General features: G+C 36.9%; 1 protein-coding gene across 1 annotated transcript in view; it reads right to left on the bottom strand.

The window, feature by feature from the left end:
- LOC129004264 (4-hydroxybutyrate coenzyme A transferase) overlaps positions 1-20,637 on the bottom strand; it is an 85,485-nt gene that overhangs the window by 10,178 nt on the left and 54,670 nt on the right. Inside the window, exons 6-7 of the mRNA XM_054432783.1 lie at positions 8,932-9,069; positions 8,514-8,645 (exon numbers count right to left, since the gene is read on the bottom strand). Coding sequence (XP_054288758.1) covers positions 8,514-8,645; positions 8,932-9,069 — 270 coding nt within the window. The remainder of the gene's footprint in view (positions 1-8,513; positions 8,646-8,931; positions 9,070-20,637) is intronic.

The following is a 20,637-nucleotide window of genomic DNA, read 5'->3' as shown; positions in this document are numbered from 1 at the left end:
TAGTGTATTATGCAAGATGTAAATTTCAAACATGTGTAAGAGTAAAGTAAGAAATATTCGCAAGTTTACTGCAACAGTAGTTCGTTAGGATTGTCTATTTAAGAAAGTTATTATTACGTGTATAAGCCGTTCATCAAGCGTCATGAGAAAGAAAATCTTTTATAAAAGTGAAAGTGTATATAAAATATCTATAAATAAAATTAGAGTTTTCTCTGTGCATTGTTCAGGATTATGTATTTTTCGGTTATGTTTGAGTTTATACTTTAAAAAGCTTTTAATGTGTTATCTCAATTTCTGTCTGTCTGTTTGTCATGGCCCAGAAGGCATTTTACGTAGTCTTTGCATGTAAAAATGAACAAGAGTTCTTCTCCTGAAATACGAATACGAAATACGATAGGGATTTAAATAGTTTTTTTGAGTTCACTGAATTGGCAAGAGTGTATGCCCTTAACACGTTCGCGGCGGCACGTCAAATGGCGGGCGTATTCCAGGTCCGGCGCAGCCCTCAGCATCGAACAAACCCGATTGCCGCGTGTGATTGGCTTTCCAATTTCGGGCTGACAAATAGCAAATAACGTGCGAGGATGTCCTGCTTTACAACGAGAGTCGACGTAGTTCGCTAAACACCAACAGATAGCAGCACTGCTTGTAACGTAGCCGGTCCCATTGGAATTGTATTGCCAAGTGGAGGGAAAAAGACGGGTCAAAAGTAGAATTTTGAGATTGCCAGACGGGGATTTACGGGAAGATTTACTACCAACCAACACCACAACAAAATACAGTATACTATTGAGCAGTGCTATGCGAGGTTTCAAGTTTCTAGCTCTAATCCTGGCTTAAAAATAAATCATTTCGTACTGTATTGCAGCTTGGGAGCGATCGCACCCACCAGGATGGCATTAGGGTTCCGTATGGGAGCGATCGCTCCCATGCCGCCGCGAACGTGTTAAAACATGCATCGCTACTATTGAAATAACCTGACTGATGACGTTCAAAACCCAATTTTGTGGATTTTTGTCAAGTTTTCTCCCCATGTCTACCACATACGTCTTTATCAAATACTAATCATCTGTTTGGAGAATACGACATCTATGAAATAACGAACATCTGTTTGGATGGATTATTTTTTTCTAGCTGTCACTGATATGTGTGATATGTAGATATCCAATGTGATATGTGGATATCAAATTGGTGGATATCCACCAAGATCCATTGGTGGATCTTGCCTCAGATGCCTCTCTCTTTACTCGATGGTGTATCTTGCCTCAGTTTACCTCCTCTTTCCTCATTGTTGTATCTTAGCCTCTCTCTTTCCTCGTTGGTGTATATCTTGCCTCGGATAGTTCCAGACACCGGGCGCTTGGAGCGCTGAAATAGTTTCTTTCCGTAGTAAGTCAACGTCGTGTCGGCCGCTACGGCAGTGTGTGAGGTGAGAGGCTGCTAAAGAGACAGCATGTCGCTCCCATCGATATGTAAAATGGATCGCGCTACGTGAGCCAAAACGTGGACGCCAAGACACCATAGTCCGGTCAACCACTGGGGCTGCCGACGTATATCTGTACGTCGTCAGCACGGGTGTGTGGTTTGAACTGGTGTTTTTTTGCAATGGTACTGTTTAGTTTATATTTTTTATAATGAATTGAGTATATACGAGGGACATGCCATGCAAGTGTGTTCTACTTCTACGATCTGTATTTGTCAGAACAGCTAAAACTATAACGAAGTTAGTTTGTTTTTAGTGAATTTACCATATAGGGAATATGCTATTACCGTAGTACTCATGGTAAGACCTAGACCCGGGACAGACTTAATTTTTTGTTTTGAGGTCCCTAGAGGCCAAAAACACCATCCGTTCAAATGCATATGTATATATATGTGTGTGTCCGTTAGCGCGATAACTCGAGCAAAAATGATCAGATTTTGATGAAATTTTGTACAAACGTGTAAACCTACGTTTATTCGTACGAATTCGCGATCCAGCATAATCTGACCATGGGAACGGGGGTTTATGGGGGGCTTTATGGGGTAAAAATGGGGTTTTCCATTTTTTGACCCTAAAAACAAAAAAAATTTGCAATTTCTTTTTAAACCGTTTTGAAGAGCTTAAAAAATTAATAATTTAGTATATTGAAGCGCTGTTGTATGCCTAACGGTTACGGAGAAAATTTAAAAATAGTATAATTTAAAATTCTCATGTTATTCTTGTTATTCTTATGGAGAAAATGAAAACTGTTGTAGTTTACTTGTCTATGGTTATATATTGATAAAATTTGGCAAATTAATTATTTCATCCTATACTATTGACATATATGGTCCAAACACACTTTTTACCTTCCCCATAGCAGCACTCGTTAAATCTAATGATATTTAAATTTGGAATAAATATGTCTTATTTATAGAAATATTTTAGTAAAAATGTAATCAGACAAGTTGAAATTGATGAATTTGATACTTTCCAAATTTCTTCATTTGGAGTAAAACCAGTAGACTTCTTACCCCATTGTAAATCTTGAAGCTCGTTTTCGTGTCTAGTTCATGTACGGTGACACTGGGCGCTAGTGTCAACAAAATTGTGTTTCTATTATATCTTGATTTGTGCTTTCCTGTTTAGTTATATAAATAGGAGACGAGTTATTGTTTATGATTAGATCGTATTATTTGGTTAAATGATGTTTTAAATAACTGAAATAACAAGAAACGAATTGTAAACAAAACACGGCCTCTGCAGTACCGTACAGAACTATAGCCGAATACAGGATTAGGCAAAAGTCTGGAACCCCCCAGTTAATCTTTTAACGCGTTGCAGTAGAAAAACCAAACTCGGATATGCTGGAAAAACTATTTTTGTATAGGAATACATATAAACCTTCGCAAATACAATATCTGACAGTTTCAAGCCAAAATGAATGCTTCGCAAAAAAATGTCACCCGATCGTGTTAGTCCTTATTTTATATCTAATGATAAAAATAATTGCTTTATAGATCTATGAGGCATAGCCCTAAGGTAGGCCTGTAATTGGAAGTTACTTATCCCACTGGTTAAAAGTAGTTAAAATACTACCTCAACCTCACTACTGTACACTTTATTCGGGGTGAAATTTTCATTAACAAAGGCACTCTTGTCTTTTCCACGAAACACAAAAAAATAAGGACATTAATGCGTTACCGGTACCAACAAACATACACACACAAATGCAGAATTGAATTAGGTGATTTGCTACACTTTAGCCAAAGCAAATTACAAACAAAATAATTATTTGAAAGTTTTGATAGTGTCATCAAATTTTATGATAATCGTATTTAGGCCTAATCAAACTGTAAAATTTTTGTAAATCCGTTGGCAAATATATAAATAAGTAAATAAATACACAGTCCACAAAACATTGATACGTTAACAACGTAAAGCTTTAAACATTCATGATGGTTTGCTGAAAAAATCTTTCACTAATGTGTTATTACTTTCATAGATGAACTAACATTTTTGAGTCCAGACAGAAATCCCCAAAAAATATAGAGTAAGACATCAATTAAACTTAAAAAGCAATAAGGATAACAAAGTTGTAAATAGGGAAGTGTTTGTACGTAAAAATGATTCTTACTGCTACCACAGGTTCTAAGAAAAAGTACCAGCACCAAAAACCAACGTTTACAGTTAAGAAAAGAACTATTAGTACTTACGACCAATTCAAACTGCCCTTCTAATCAAACTGTATTATTGGTGTTAATCCGTTGGCAAATAATAAATAAATACACAGGGGACAAAACATTGATACGTTAACAACGTAAAGCTTTAAATTTCATGATGGTTTGCTCAAAAAATCTTTCACTTGATGTCGTATCAGTACCGAAGTTATTAATCTCCCTTGGTTTTTTTTAAGTTTTCGAAAATCTAAGCTATTTCCCATTAATAGCATTATTTGTAAGCAACTTTTAATGTTAACATATTAATGACAGTTTGAAGAAACCACCTTTATCCAACCAAAGGTTTCTTATTTAAAAGATTACGTAATCTTTAAACCTAACGTAGATCGGTATATCAAGGAAACATTCGGAGGAAATGTGACAAAAAACGCACAAATCTGGGGTTTTGGACTTTTGTAGTTTTACTTCCTAAGTAGGAAGGCTATGCATTCTAAAAGTACCGATATCGTTGTCGAAATTTGGTTGTGAATAATTCGGCCTACGTAGGGCCTACCCAAGAGATGGGCTATGGGCCAAGATTTGCGGTATGGTCCAGCGATTGCAGCACAAAGAGGTAAGAAGAATCCAAAAGTGACACATTGGAAAAGCGAGTTTAACTACATCTGTAAGTTAAACCTCTTTTACGATCACAGCAACATCCACGATCACCCACTGCAGTTGTGTTTTTTTACTTTGCATTTTACACAACTGTCCTTGAAACGCAGTCAATGAGTGGAAACCTTTTTGTAAGCTATTGGTGACGATTTAAAAAAAATATAAGTTTCCCAGGACTATACAACACTGATGCACGGTCTTTTCCTTGGTTATCAAAACTCAAGTACAATCGTTGCACTTGCGATTAATTAAACCGATTAAGTAAGGCACAACGTTTTTAATCTCACTTAGTTTGGATGTGCTTACAAAACTTGATCGGAAATGGTTGCGGTTCTGTATTTATAAACAGTATTTAATGTAAACATATCAGTGACAGCTAGAAGTGGGAACTAATCCAAACAGCTGATCGTTATTTCATCAAATGTAATAGTAAACATTGAAAGAAAATTTGACAAAACTCGAACAAAATTGTGTTCTTGATAGTTCGTTACTTTGTTTTCAAAGAAGCGAAGCCATGTTTTTATAGCCAAAGACACTCTCACTAATCCAGTAAATACAGAAAATGATTTGAACGGTACTCTAGTTTTCTAGATTTCATGTAATTCTTCAATAATTTAAATGTAGTAGCTAAAAAACGTGTATTTAATTGAAGTAAATTAATATAGGCATATTTATATTCACTGTACTGTATATAAACAAATATCGATTAAGAAACAAACAATTACACGTAATAAAAAACCTCACTAGTCCGCTGCATTATGATAGCTGGAAATCGTCGGAATAAAAACCGCCGCTACAAGATACAGAAGTTGGTACGCCTACAGCGCCCTCCACAGCTGCGCGCGCCGCTGGCACTGCTGCTCAACACATCCCCACCTAAAAAACGAGCAAGTGGTATGTCGGCGGAGTCGATTGACGATAAGTTGGTTTCTCGTATATAATAATTTTGTTTTACAGGCCGGTCAACTGGACTGACGATGAAATAACTTGTCGACGTACTGGTTTTCAGTATTTATCTATTTAATTAAAAAAGACGGTCTAGTGGCAAAACGACCAAGTATCTTGTCGGTCAACTGGTGGCCCCCCGTTCATTATCTCATATTCGTAATAGTTTTATAATCCAAAATAGCTTGCCTTTGCATTTCACAACGAGTAGCAATGACGGAATGACAACTAGCTATGTCCACACTCCTGCGCTTTCAATTTCAATGTGCCTTTCAGCTTTCAATTCAATATTCAATTCCACATGCATCAACGCAAACAATATCGCATGCGCCTTGAGGCATGCCTTTTAGCTGTCCACACTCATGCGCCACCATCCTCACTTTCTAGATACCTTTTCCTAATTCGATTAAGACGTCAATATAGGAGGGGCTGATAGGAGGGATGGTGCGGCAAATTTAGTGTCAATAAAAGTTCAAAACCGTAAGAAACCATATCGGATTATATAGATGAAGGAGTACTATAGTACTCAAAATTTTCTAATTTTATTTTAATTTATTAATTCTCTTAATGTAATCTTAATTTATTCAATTTATTTTAATTTTTTTATTACTCCGTATGTCCCACTAACATAAATAAGAGCAACAATCTTCTATGAATTCTGAGGTTTCTTAGTTATTCAATATGCTTCAAAAAACTGCAACACGGACGACTTGTCAAAAATGTAAAGCAGTTGCAAGTTGAAACGCACAGAAATCCAAGGCTGGTGGATTGTCTTGCGCTACGCTGTGCGCTGTGGAGGAGCCCCTTCCGACTCATTTCGTGCATGCCTTGAGGCAAGCGTCACTCTTGCGTCCATCTGCATCAAGGCATGTGTTAAGAGGCATGCGCTTGGCGCATACAAAAGCGCACGAGTGTGGACATAGCTAATTGTGTTCAGTTGACAACACGACAACCGTGACAACTAACAGAACGAACAACAAAACTCTAGTTACCGCCATGTTGTCAGATCAAAGGCAATGTTGCCAGATGGTACAAGGTACAAGCATGTAATATATACATAATGTGTATATTTTTATTTTTATAGTCAATGGTACTAGTTTAACTTGCGTTTTCTAACCCAAAATTGTGGCATAGCTTATAATTTTTTGTGAAAGTGTGGCATAGCTTATAACTGATTATAAGCTATGCCACATTTTTAAGATTAAGTTATGGAACAAATTCACGATTATATGCTATGACATTATAAGATATGAGACCCCACGAACTGTTCAGCTAATTCAGGGCTTCATGGTGACTATTGTAGAAATTGTAACTAAAAAGTAAGCTTTACCTTCGTCAAGCCATCTCACATGTTGTAACTGTTAGTTAAACTCCGTTTCAGCATCACAATGCCATCAGACACAGACATAAACAATTAACATATGTTCTTCTTCTCACTTTTAATTACTGACAACAGCTGCAGTTTAATAACAATTTCGGTTCCCATGTTAATCTTATGGAGAAATACGAAACTTTAAAGGGCTCCAGGCCTCACTCTATTATTATTTCCCTAAAAAGAATGTTTCCTGCACAACTTCACGTTACGCTCTTTCCAATGATACCAAAAACATGTCAATCGGTTCAGTAGTTTCGGAGGAGTAATTGTCACAAAATACGTGCTTGCGTACCTATTAAATAAGTATAGATATAAAAATCTAATGGTGTCTTTCTGTATGTGTATTACTATTTAACGTAAAAACTACTGAACTGTCTGGGCTTAAATTTTACAAAAATATAGCTACCATACCAAGGATTGACATAGGACTATTCCAAGACCACACTATACTATACTACAGGCCAGAGTGCCCCCTCCACTCACGCTTCTACGTCATAGAATGAGCCGAACACCCAGCCTTGGTCGACGCCAGTAGCCAGTGTTGCAACTGTCCGGGGAATTCCCCGGAATCCGGGAAATTCGTTCTTATTACGTCCATTTTCCGGGGTTCCAAAATTTCCGGGGAATCGTACTGGTTTAGCCTCATTTCCGTAAATTCTATGCGCCCAGAAATATTTTAGTTATCTACAAAAAAGTCCAGTAATTTTGAGCAATAATTTTGTGCAAATCGACTCTTAAAACACTGCACACTAATTTGCTACCCCAGTTGAGTTTTTAAGGTTTTTATTACTCTCTGGGTTGAGTTTCTTCTCTATCTCCCGGTCTCAATGCAGCGGTGTCCTGACGTCCTGACAAAAGCAGCTGATATCATGTGTTGTTGATTGATTAAAATGAAAGACTGTGTAATAAGTTTTGTTTTGTAATTTTCGAATAAATTGATTTGTAACTATCCTTTCCTAGATATTTGTCATATTTCACTTTCCCCCCTCCCAGATCTATTTAACATTGTCGGCAAGTCAATTTATTCTAGATCTGCTAGAAGGCATCATTCTATATTAGGTAAACAGACTACTTTGCATTTCATTTTGCTTGAATCAGTTGTTTCAAACTGCAAAATTATTCCTTCCTAATCACATATCAATAAGTTTATTTATAAAAGTATAATTTCCTAATATAATAAATCAAAAAACTTGTAAAAGTCAAGTTTTTATTTTTACACTGACGTTTTCTCCCCAAAAGCTTCAATTTAAGCCACATAAGGCTAGATTTTGTATCATATAGCTTCGGGAATCTGCACCAAATAACACCAAATAAAAAAATCCTTTCATTACAGAAAAATACTATAAGAACTATAGAAACCATCCCAACTCCAGGGCAACCCCAATCATAGATAAAACACACTTTCTTAGTAGATTTCCCATCCTTATGGAACAGCTGAAGCCAATTTTATTGTTAGTTCTGTCCGGTGTACTGTAGAGTCGTGTTTGGTTTACAATTCGTTTCTTGCTATTTTAGTATTTTAAAACCTTATTCAACCAAATACATTTATGAATTATGTGAAAAAAGTCCATGTGAAGAGCAAGTTGTGTTACATTAATTAAACACATGTTAAGCAGTTTAATTTATAAATAAATCCTCCAAATTCATACAAAACATCAATACAGTGTTATTTTCATACTATTTCCATAAACCTTAAACAAAAAGAATTAAATATAGACCGTCAGCTGTGCTGCGGTTACCATAGGTTCTGGCGCACACCGCTGGGAGCGCCATGTAGTTACGGCCTACGAGCTACGTAACTACACGGTGCTCCCAGTGGTGAACCTATGGTAACCGTGGTAACCACTGTACAGCTGACAGTCTATATTTAATTCTTTTTGTCTATGATAAAACTCACCTGTTTTGATTGTTGGTACGATTTTGGATTCTTTTGTTTTTGGATTGATGGACTGCATGGCAATAATCGGTTTGCCCCTCCCATCAAAGCCTTCGGCAGCCCCTCTAATAAAGTCCAGCTGACCTCCAAATCCTGAAATAGCATCTTTAACTATGAATCCATGGGCAAATGCAAGATTAAAAGATATATTGTTAGTATTATCACATAAGAAATATAGGTTGTTCAAAACATTGACATTCATGTTTCAGAGTAACTATTCTAGAATATTTTTGAAAGAAAATAAATGCACAGTTTAATTTGTACCAATTATTTATTGGTGGGCGGAACTCACTCTGGCTCAATAAATTCAGTCCCTTCATAGTGCTTAAGTCTGAAGTGTTTATTATGTCGATGATTAGTTTTCATTCATTGCACACACCTGAGAACATTCGAGTTCCGATGGAGTCAGACACAACCTGACCAGTGAGGTCCACTTCTATACAGGAGTTGATGGCTGTCATCTTGGGGTGTGCAGCTATGATGGATCTGTTGTTGGTGTAATCTACCACTTTCATTTCTGAAACAAGAAATTACATTATTTACCTCATTTGTGTAATAATATGTTGTAGGAAGGATACACAACCCCTTTATTAAACTGAGCATTTTAGCGAATTTCCTATAGGGAATAAGCTATTACCGTAGGTCTCATGGTAAGACCTGGACTCTGGACCGATTTACTTTTTCATTTTGAGGTCCCCAGAGGCCAATAACACCATCCGTTCAAATTCATATATTGATGAGATTGATATGCAAATTAAATTAAAGGTCTTTGCAAGTAGAATACGATGTCGCAAACTTGACTCAAACTGACAACCAAGTCAAAAATGGCAGCTTTTCAAAGATTTCATGAATCTGCTATTTTGATTCTTTGAAAGGCTGCTATTTTATACTTAGTTGTTCTTTTGAGCTAAAATTTGGGGCATTATATTCTGCTCCTAAAGACCTTTAATTTGATTTGCATATCCACCTATGCATACGTTTATGATTTTCTATCAACTTCTAGCTTTTGGGCTCTGAGGAAGTAGCGTATAATAGTAATGCAAATTTAATGCATATTTAAATAGCTGACATTTTTTTTACTCATTGTCCATTTGAGTTTGGGTTTGCGGCATTGTGTTTTACTAACAAAAACCTTTAATTTGATGTGCATATCAACCTATGCTTACTTTTGAGATTTTCTTAGACCCCCCTGAGGTGGTAGGGGGTCACTGAATACGCGTTAAAATAGTATTTCGTGTCCGAGAGACATGTTCTAAGTTTAGTAGGTCAATATTAAATATTTAAAAAAATTACAAAGCCGATCCGGGACTTTTTGAACACCCAGTATTTGTGTCTGTTAGCACAAAAACTTGAGCAAAAATTATCCTATTTTGATGAAATTTTGTATAAACCTACATTTATTCGACCGAGTTTCTGAACCAGCACGATCGGACAATGGGAACAGGGGTTTATGAGGGGTTTTATGGAAGACATAACATTTTCCAATTGCTTTCCAAACCATTTTGTAGAGCTCAAAAAACAAATAATTTAGTATATTGAAGTGTTATTGTATGCCTAACTGTAACAGAAAAATAAAAAAGTAGATTTAAAATTAAATTACCATGTTATTCTTAGGGAGGATAAATAAACTGTTGTAGCTTGCTTGTCTTTGGACAATGGACATATTTTAATGAAATTTGGAAATTTTGTTTACTTCATACTAAGCTATAAATATTTCAATAAATACCACCGCCGCAGCTAACCTGCAGACTAAGAAAATTTCCATTTTGCTTGATTGGATTTACACTAAAATATCTCCTTAAAAATGTCACAAAATTGTTCCCTATTTAAATAGCATTTGTTTAAAACGTACTTAGGTTTGCTGCAACAGGGAGGGGTTAAAAATGGTTTACTATGAAATGTTAATACAGTATGTAGTTTAGTATGAAATAAATGCATTTTCCAAACTTGATCAAGATATGTTTATAAACAAGCAAACTACAACAGTAATTTACTTATTTATCTATACATGGTGTTCATTTTAAAACTTTCCATATCTGTTGTGTGCAATGGTAAAGGCTTTTAACACTTGTTTGTTCTCATTTCCCCCTAATTTGGACATGCCAAACCCAATAAAATTATTTTCAATTTTGAAAAATGCCCCAATTTGGGGGGTAGGTGTGCTTTTGAGAAATTTTCAAAAGTAAACATGGGTTGTGTGATACTGTACATCAATTTAAAGGTCTAATCACTCCGATCATTTTGGTGCAAAAAAAGTTTAATTATCTTTAACCGTATTTACAGGGTGGGTCAAACCCTTTTAAAAAAGGACTTTGAAGTTAAGTACCGTTTTACCCTAACTACTTAACGGAATAGTGCCAAATTTCTTTCCAAGCTTATTCTCGAGCTACTCTTTAAGATAACTTGTAGTAAAGGCATTTTCCATGTTATTTTCTAATTTTTAAAAATCTCAAATTTTAAGAATAAAAGAAAGCTGAAAGCTCAAAATTCTTAAATAGCAAGGTATAACAAATTTCATACCACGTGAAAGGTCCTTTTTTAACAAACATTTTACGTATTTAAGTTTTCTTTCTATCTCTTACCGTTTAAAAATTGCAGTAGAAAAACATAATTTTCTATGGTAAAATTGTAACTAGTTTTCTAATAAAACACATTGCACTTTGCTCAACGATGTAGTAGGATTCATTACAAATTGATCGACTACTTTTACGTGTGTCAGAATTCATCTAGGACTCTTCATCCTGTTCTTTTCTCATTGGTAACTGAGCCAGTTTCAGAAAACTTCCTAACAAAATCATTAACAGCCATATCACTCAAGGTCTTACCTGGATATCTATTGTTAAACACTTTGCAGTTATCCTGGAACACTTTTGTTCTGACCAATAAGTAAAAATAAAGTCTATTTTTTTGGTGTACACCATATTTAATTAGGTTCTACAGGAAATGGTAGCCTACTTTTGAAATTAGTACTACCATTGACTAGTCAATGGTACTACAGAAAGCGGCCCACGCTTGGGTTTTTCTCATCAGCTATAAAACTTGTTTTTCATAAAGTAAAACGTAATAACTTGTTTGCCTATATGCCTATAAATAATTATGAATTGTTTCTTTCAGTTATTGCACCATTAAATGTGTCTAAAGACGAATTTTGGTTGTTTTAGGCCGGCCACACACAGAACCAGGCGGGTTGGGGCGCGACAGGGCACAACGAGACGCCTGACTTAAGCCCTGTCTTGTTGCTGTCACACACAGAATGAGGCAGGGCACGTCAAGTAAAAAGTTTAGCCCCCATAAACCTGAAAATTAATATAAGATTTTTTTATTTCTGATCCTTGAGCCGATTTAGCCAACTTTTAAATTTGACTTTATACTTGGGAGCAGAATAGAAAACAAAATTCAAAGTCATACCTCCAGAGGAGTGATTTTTGAAACCCTTAAGATATGAACGTTGGCCCTCTTTTTCCTCAGTTATCAATACCAAGATAAATTATTAGTTATTCAACCACTGTAGTAATATCATCCACTGCATAGTCTTATCAAAGGGTGTAATCTTTGGTCGTATAGACTGTTACAGTCTTGTATGTAAATTGTATTAGTTGTAAAATAATCCTTATCAAAATTTGCCGGAAAGGGAATAAATGACATGACCGCGCATGCGCAGAAAGTTCTGCCCGGCAACGACTTGCCTCGGGGCATAATTTTGGAGACCTTCGCATTTTGCCCTGAGGGCGCCCGGGGGCGTCTTTTCGACGTGCCCTGCCTCGCCCGGTCCTGTGTGTGGAGCTCCATAAGCACCCGTGGAATTCCCGTCGCACAAGACGCCCCGGGGCAAAATGCCCTGTCGCGCCCTGCCTTGCCTGGTTCTGTGTGTGGCCGGCCTTATTAGAAAACTAGGTACAATTTTACCATAGAAAATTATGTTTTTCTACTGCAATTTTTAAACGGTAAGAGATAGAAAGAAAACTTAAATACGTAAAATGTTTGTTAAAAAAGGACCTTTCACGTGGTATGAAATTTGTTATACCTTGCTATTTAAGAATTTTGAGTTTTCAGCTTTCTTTTATTCTTAAAATTTAAGATTTTTTTAAATTAGAAAATAACATGGAAAATGCCCTTACTACAAGTTATCTTAAAGAGTAGCTCAAGAATAAGCTTGGAAAGAAATTTGGCGCTATTTTGTTCAGTAGTTAGGGTAATACGGTACTTAACTTCAAAGTCCTTTTTTAAAACGTTTTGACCCACCCTGTACATACGGTTAAAGATAATTAAACTGTTTTTGCATCAAAATGATCGGAGTGATTAGACCATTTAAATTGATGTATCACACAACCCATGTTTACTTTTGAAAATTTCTCAAAAAGCACCCCTACCCCCCAAATTGGGCCCTTTTGGGGCATTTTTCAAAATTGAAAATAATTTTATTGGGTTTGGCATGTCCACATTAGGGGGAAATGAGAACAAACAAGTGTTAAAAGCCTTACCTTTGCACACAACAGATATGGAAAGTTTTCAAATGAACCCTGTATATTAATTTGAAACTGTTTTTCTTTGTCACAGCTATTTTGAGAGAACGGCTGGGCGTGAATTCCCTTGGGGCTCTGCCCCCGCGGCCTTTAAATTCCCATCCCATGTTATTCTTATGGAGGAAAACGGGGTTTTTGTCACAGCTAATTTGAGAGAACAGCTGGGCGTAGAAACTTGGTAGGGATCTCTAAAGAAAGGTCTTGGTCTGTAGATGAGCCATCAAAAGAGGAAAGAGGTAAATTCCCTTGGGGCTCTGCCCCAGAAGCCTTTAAAGTTGCCTCTTCAGATTTGTTTACATTACGACCATATGCATAATCCTACACTACATTTTAATGCAACAGCTGTTAATATTTAAATTGTGATTTATTGAATTTGTCAAAATGAAGTACAGTATTTGCAATGGATTTTTCTGATTTTAAAATTGATTTTCTTCTGCATCGTGTCATGTTTTGCAATATAATGTTCTATTACCAAATCAGTGAAAAATCCTAATATCACAATAACTTTTAAAATTATTTATCATGGAGTTAACTTATATCTATTGTATGGGCTGGTTTCTGCCTTTTTTACCACTTCTTGGAGATTGTACGTAGGTGATATTCTTTGGCATATTGCATCTGTAGACGAAACTTGGGTTGGTGTAATTATTACAATGGAAAAGAGCGAGAAATTCTGGACAATTTGATATAGGCTAGCATTATTCAAGGATGGTTTGTGTGAAGTTTGGTGCAGATCCGTCAAAAGGGCTCCACCCCAGTGGCAATGGAGTTTACCATGGTATGAGTACAATTTAAATGTAATTAAAGAATCTTAACAGCTGGATCAACTAAACAATTTGATTCTGTGATGTTCAATTGCATTAAAAAGGTTTACCAACAGGGTGCAGAACAATTTTTTTTTATTTAATAACATAGGGATTTTAAATTTAAAAATTTTTGGAATTTGATGGGTAACTATTAGGCGCATAATAATGCTTCAATTTATGTTGTGACTTTGAATTAGAGAATTTAGAGAACTTGCTGTTGCGGAAGTATTGGTACTTGATTAGGTGCTTCTTTACATTCGTTGAAACGAACCTTCTTTACTTGAGTTTTTTGTAGTTGGTCTAAATGACGTTTCAGTGTTCTTCCAGAATCTAACCTTACAATATAGTGAAGAGTCCCTAGTTTCTGTATAATCTCACCAAATGTCCATATATATTTATTATTTTGTGAATACTCCCTAATGAGAACTCTCTCCCCCACATTGAATGTTCAAAGTCTTATTCTTGAAGGTGGATTCTTTGTCGGATGGTGAGGTTGAAGAGCATCCAGCTTGCGGATTCTATGATGAATAATTAGTTCTGCAGGTAATATATCATTAATTGAATGAAAGGTTTCAGAGACATTAAAAAAGTTATCTGTTAAACATATAATCATAGGTACATAGGTAGGGTAGAGTGTAAAAGAGCGAGATTTTCGCTGGCTGCGTAATGGCAACAGGCTCGACTGTACACGCGGTGAGGTCACAGGGAGGGGGGATCAGGACCATGTCAGCAAAGTGCTATATCAAAGACGTGAGCCAGCCCTTGTATTATATAGCCCCGGGAAACTACAGAGCCACTGGGGCCGAGCCCGAAAGGATTTTTGAGATAAGAATAGGCCTATATAATACGTTAATCCGTTAATCGGGAATGTGAGCTCTTATCATGCCAAATTTAAGATTAATCCGACCAGTAGGTAATGCGTGATTGAACTTCAAACAAACACACAAAATTTCACATTTATTTATAACTAGCAGAGTACCCGTCCTTCGTACGGGGTTGGCATATAAGTTTAAAATGCTTATTGCAGTTATACTCAAGCTTTGCGTTTGCAGTGGGGGAGGACGAAGTTTGATAAAATTTGCTTCTTTAAATTGACGGTATACTATGGTATTACACATCTACTATAGCCATAACGTTTTAACACTTCACCTAAGCAATAAAGAAAAATAATCTATTACAAATTTGCAAAAAAATCACGTATTATTCATGACATTAAAAACATAAACATAACTGTAAACAATCCTACTTTGTCAATTCTCATTGCGTACCTATCACAGATTTTGTTGCTGCTTAGTTCAAAATAGCTGTTTACATAAATGCAAAAAAAATATAGTGCTGCACCCTGTTGGTAAATCTTATAAATTTTTAATGCTTTTGTATATCATACAACCACCTTTTTTAGTTGAAACAGCTGACTAAATTCTTTAATTCCCTTTAAATATGAATACTCATAAGGTTAACATGGGGAACTACAGAGCCACTGGGGCGGAGCCCGAAAGGATTTTTGAGATAAGAATATGCCTATATGTTAATCGGGAATGTGAGCTATCATCATGCCAAATTTCAGCCCAATCCGTTCAGTGGTTAATGCGTGATCGAACTTTTATTATTTTAGTTATTAACGGCCGCCATTTTGAAACAACTTGATCAAACTTGACCATTGACAACCTGGGCCAAGACAAAGGCTTGAACAAACACACAAACTTTCACATTTATAATATTTTAGTAAGATATTAGTCAAACGTGTCTATTTCATGTCCTCTTCCCAGTGCAAAGCACGGGCACAACAGCTAGTAAAATATTAAACTTATAAAATTGCTGTTGTTATCAATAAGTGATGATAAAAGCTCGCTGATAACACATAATGTTTAGTAGTTTCTAATGGGGTGATTAGTAACCATGGCAACTTGTTGAAGGCTTGGATGAAGGGAAACCCAAGATATAAAGGAAAACAAAGAGAAAGAATAATGGTGTTTTACGTTGTTATCTGTGATGTGTCTTTTCTAACATACTGTATGTTTAACAAAATACCATATGTTATATTTAATAAGTTAACTTTTTTTTGTTTACAATCATTGTTATTTAGGATTCAATTCAGAATACACCTATTTTATTTTACACATCTTTTATTTAATATGTAACAGTTTGGCGACGAGGATGGGATATTTCTATATCTACATAGCCAAGAATTGGAACCAAAGGATCAAGTGTACACAATGCTACATGCCTTAACGCCACATTTACATCAGAAACTGTATGATTTGTGCGCTCCTGAAAGTCCTTTGGATAAAACATATGCTGAATTAGTAAGTCTTTTGGCTGATTATGTTGACCCTAAACCTAGTACTTGGGCCTTACAACACAAATTTATGACAAGAACACAAGAATCTGAAGAAACCGTAAAAATATATTCCGTTGAGCTTCAAAAGTTATCTTCAGACTGTGACTTCAACTGTAATAATTGTGGGAAATCAATTGCAAACACATTACTACGCATGCAGTTTATAAGAGGTATTAGCAATTCAGACATAAGAACAAAATTATTACAAGAAAGATCTGCTTCATCGTTTCAAGATGTAGTGAAACTTGCCTCCATTATGGAATTGGCAAAGAACGAAAGCTATATAGTAGAAGAAAACATTCATTCAAATGAGAAAATCAACAAGATAGCAGGTACAGGAACAAAACCACCCCATTTTTCTCCTACTTGGAACAAAAAGTTAAAGTCTCCATTTGAACGCCTCAAAGGTAAATGCTATCGTTGTGGATCACCTAGACACAGGGCACATCAGTGTAAATTTATCGGAGAAATATGTAAGAAATGCAACAAACAAGGGCATATTGCTAGCGTATGTTTAGGCACAAAACAAACAGAAATTCATTGTACCGAAACTGACAATACTATAGACTATTATAAGGAAGAGAAACAAGAGGTTTTTAAGATACACAACCAGAGTGCCGGTAATGACAAGTTTATGGTCGAGATACTTATTGAAGGTAAACCTGTGCGGATGGAGTTAGATACTGGAGCAGCAATAAGTATTCTACCATACTCTACCTTCAAAAGTCTCAACATAAATAAAAAGATTTTCCACACAAACATAGAACTAAGGACATACTCAAGCGAAATAATCAAACCCCGGGGTGTCGTCTTTGTAGAATGCACTTACAATGATCAAGTGTTTGTTGGGAAACTCTACATAGTGAACCAAAATTTCGATGCCATTTTCGGAAGAGAATGGATTAGAGAGGTCAAACTGGATTGGGCAGAACTTAAAACAGTTAGTAACAATACTACATCTACTGCACTCGAAGATCTTTTGGATGAATTCAAGGAATTATTTGAACCAGGAGTAGGACTCATACCTCACAAAAAAGCACACTTACAGCTTGTTGAAGGGGCAAGACCTATTTTTGTGAAGGCTCGTCCAGTCCCATATGCACTAACTGAAAAAGTAGAACTCGAGTTGAATCGTCTGGAAGAAGCTGGAATCATTTCCAAAACAGACAAGTCCGATTGGGGTACTCCAATTGTACCTGTAGTAAAGCCTAATGGTAACATACGAATATGCGCTGATTACAAGGTTACAGTAAATAAACAAATCAAAGAAGAACATCATCCAATACCTCGGATCGAAGACATTTTTGCTCAAATGAATGGAGGACAGTTGTTCTGTACTTTGGATTTAAGTAACGCTTATCTCCACTTGGAAATGGATGCTGAGAGTGCAGAAATTCAAACTTTGAGCACTCATAAAGGACAATACATAGTTAACAGACTGATGTTTGGTGTAAAAGTTGCTCCAGGAGTTTGGCAAAAGGTGATGGACGGAATCCTTCAAGACCTTCAAGGTGTTCAGTGCTTCTTCGACGATATAATAATACAAGGAACGTCATCAAAAGAACTACTAGAAAGACTAAAGCAAGTGTTTGAGTGTTTAAGGAGTCAAAATTTGAAGTTGAACCGTGACAAGTGCAAATTTTTTCAAAAGAAAATTGAATACTTAGGACATGTTATTGACGCCACTGGAATCCACAAAAGTAAGGATAAAATCACAGCAATTACAAATGCACGAAGGCCTCAAAACATACAGGAACTCCGATCTTTCCTAGGGCTTGTTAATTACTACAACCGGTTTGTAAAGAATTTGTCCACTGTTTTAAATCCTTTACATAGACTTCTAAAAAAAGGGCAGTCATTCATATGGGACAGTAAGTGTGAAGAAAGTTTCCAAAACATCAAGAAAAGAATAACAAGTGACACAGTTCTTTGTCACTTTAACCCAGACCTGCCATTGATCCTTGCAACTGACGCTTCACCAGTGGGACTTGGAGCAGTGATATCACATCGTTTCCCAGATGGAAGTGAAAAGCCTATAGCTTTTGCTTCAAGATCATTGACCAATGCTGAAAAACATTACAGCCAAATCGATAAAGAAGCCACAGGTATATACTGGGGGTTGAAGAAATTTTTTTCTTATTGCTACGGACGTCATTTCCCACTCATCACGGACCATAAACCATTAGTGTCAATCTTCAATCCCAACAAGAGCCTACCGTCAATGTCAGCTACGCGACTATTCAACTACTCCCATTTTTTATCAGGATTTAACTACACAATTGAATTCAAGAGAACTGGTGACCATGGGAATGCAGATTTCCTCTCAAGATTTCCTGTGGAAGATTCAAAATTTACAAGTATTGACCAGTTTGGACATTTTCAAGCAAACCAATTGAACACCATAACTATCAATCCCAAAGAACTAGCCGAAGAAACTAAGAAGGACGCATATCTAAAACAAATTCTTGAGGCTCTTGAGGAGGGTCAATCATTAGAGCCATTGGGATTTCACGATAATGAAGTTACATTACATGAAGGATGCCTCTTCAAAGGGTGGAAAGTAATCATCCCAAATTCCCTCAAGAAAAGAATTCTCAATGAACTACACTACGGGCACATTGGTATAGTAAAAACCAAAGCTTTGGCAAGAAGTTACTGCTTTTGGAGAGGAATGGATAAAGACATTGAAAACATGATTGCTGTTTGCAAGCCTTGTCGTGAGAAACAAAATTCTCCAACGAAAGAGATCAACCATCCTTGGGAACCAGCAACTCAGCCATGGGAGAGAATACATATAGATTTCATGGGCCCAACAAATGGACAACAATTTTTCATTGTTGTTGATGCCTTCTCCAAATGGGTAGAGGTAATACCCACAAAAACAGCAACTACCGATTGGACTATTAAGGAGTTGAAGAAACTTTTTAGTACTTTCGGTCTTCCAAGCCTCCTAATTTCAGACAATGGACGAAGTTTCACTTCTCTTACTTTTCAAGAGTTTCTTAAGTCATGTGGAACTCAACACAAAACTACTGCTCCGTTCCACCCATCATCTAATGGACAAGCTGAACGCTTTGTACAAACAGTGAAGAAGATGTTGAAGTCGATATTAGATGAACCAGGAACACTTGACAGTAAAATTCACAAGGCGTTAATTCAACTCCGTCAAGTACCAAACTCAACAGGAAACTCGGCATACTATCTCATGTTCAACAGACAAGTAAGAACATACCTCAGTGTTATGATACCTTCTAGAATCGAGGACTCAAAAGACAAACCTAAAGGTATAACACGCATATTTAAGGTGGGAGACCGTGTTCAAGTGAGAAACTACTACAAGGGTCAGACAAAATGGAGTTTCGGAAAAGTTACATCAAGAGATGGAAATCTACATTACAACGTTGAACTGGAGAACGGAGTAACATGCAGACGACATGTAGATCAAATGCTGCGATCAAGACTTTAAAGGGGGAAAATTGATGTGTCTTTTCTAACATACTGTATGTTTAACAAAATACCATATGTTATATTTAATAAGTTAACTTTTTTTTTGTTTACAATCATTGTTATTTAGGATTCAATTCAGAATACACCTATTTTATTTTACACATCTTTTATTAGGGATGGACGAGATTGGATTTTTAGTTCGAGACGAGACGAGACGAGATTTTTTATTTCTCATAAAATTTCGAGACGAGATTTCTCTTCTCATACACAACGGGAAATGCACGTTCAAAATTTTTACCTGATTTTGTAACATTGTTAGATGACTGTTTAAATACTAAAATAATGATAATAGGCAAGAATATTTACTAGGGATGGACGGGTCCCGAAATTTCGGGAATTTTTCGGGAAAAAAATATTCCCGATTATCGGGACGGGATTACATTTGACTCGGGAATTTTTCGGGACGGGATTTGGTCCGATCGTCGGCGATATTTCCGCTTCGCGAGTGCCAATAACGCCGTTATTGCGAGCGATAGGTCCGCGAACGCAGGAGACGAAGTCATACCAACGATCGCGCCGTGACCGCGGAGTCCTACCGACGATCGCGCCGTGACCGCGAGTCATACCGACGATCGCGCCGTGACCACGAGTCATACGGACGATAACCCCGTGACCGCGGAGCCATACCGACGATCGCGCCGTGACCGCGGAGCCATACCGACGATCGCGCCGTGACCGCGAGTCATACCGACGATCGCGCCGTGACCGCGAGTCATACCGACGATCGCGCCGTGACCGCGAGTCATACCGATGATAACCCCGTGACCGCGGAGTCATACCGACGATCGTGGCATGACCGCGGAGTCCTACCGACGATCGCGCCGTGACCGCGAGTCATGATGACGATCGCGCCGTGACCGCGAGTCATGACGACGATCGCGCCGTGACCGCGAGTCATGACGACGATC

This window comes from Macrosteles quadrilineatus, unplaced genomic scaffold (genome assembly GCF_028750875.1).
Source record: "Macrosteles quadrilineatus isolate MER2022 unplaced genomic scaffold, UCM_ALF_1.0 Scaffold_1__1_contigs__length_201487025, whole genome shotgun sequence".
NCBI classification, from domain to species: domain Eukaryota; kingdom Metazoa; phylum Arthropoda; class Insecta; order Hemiptera; family Cicadellidae; genus Macrosteles; species Macrosteles quadrilineatus.
The sequence above is the reverse complement of the archived record's forward strand: the minus strand, read 5'-3'. Positions and strand labels throughout refer to the sequence as shown.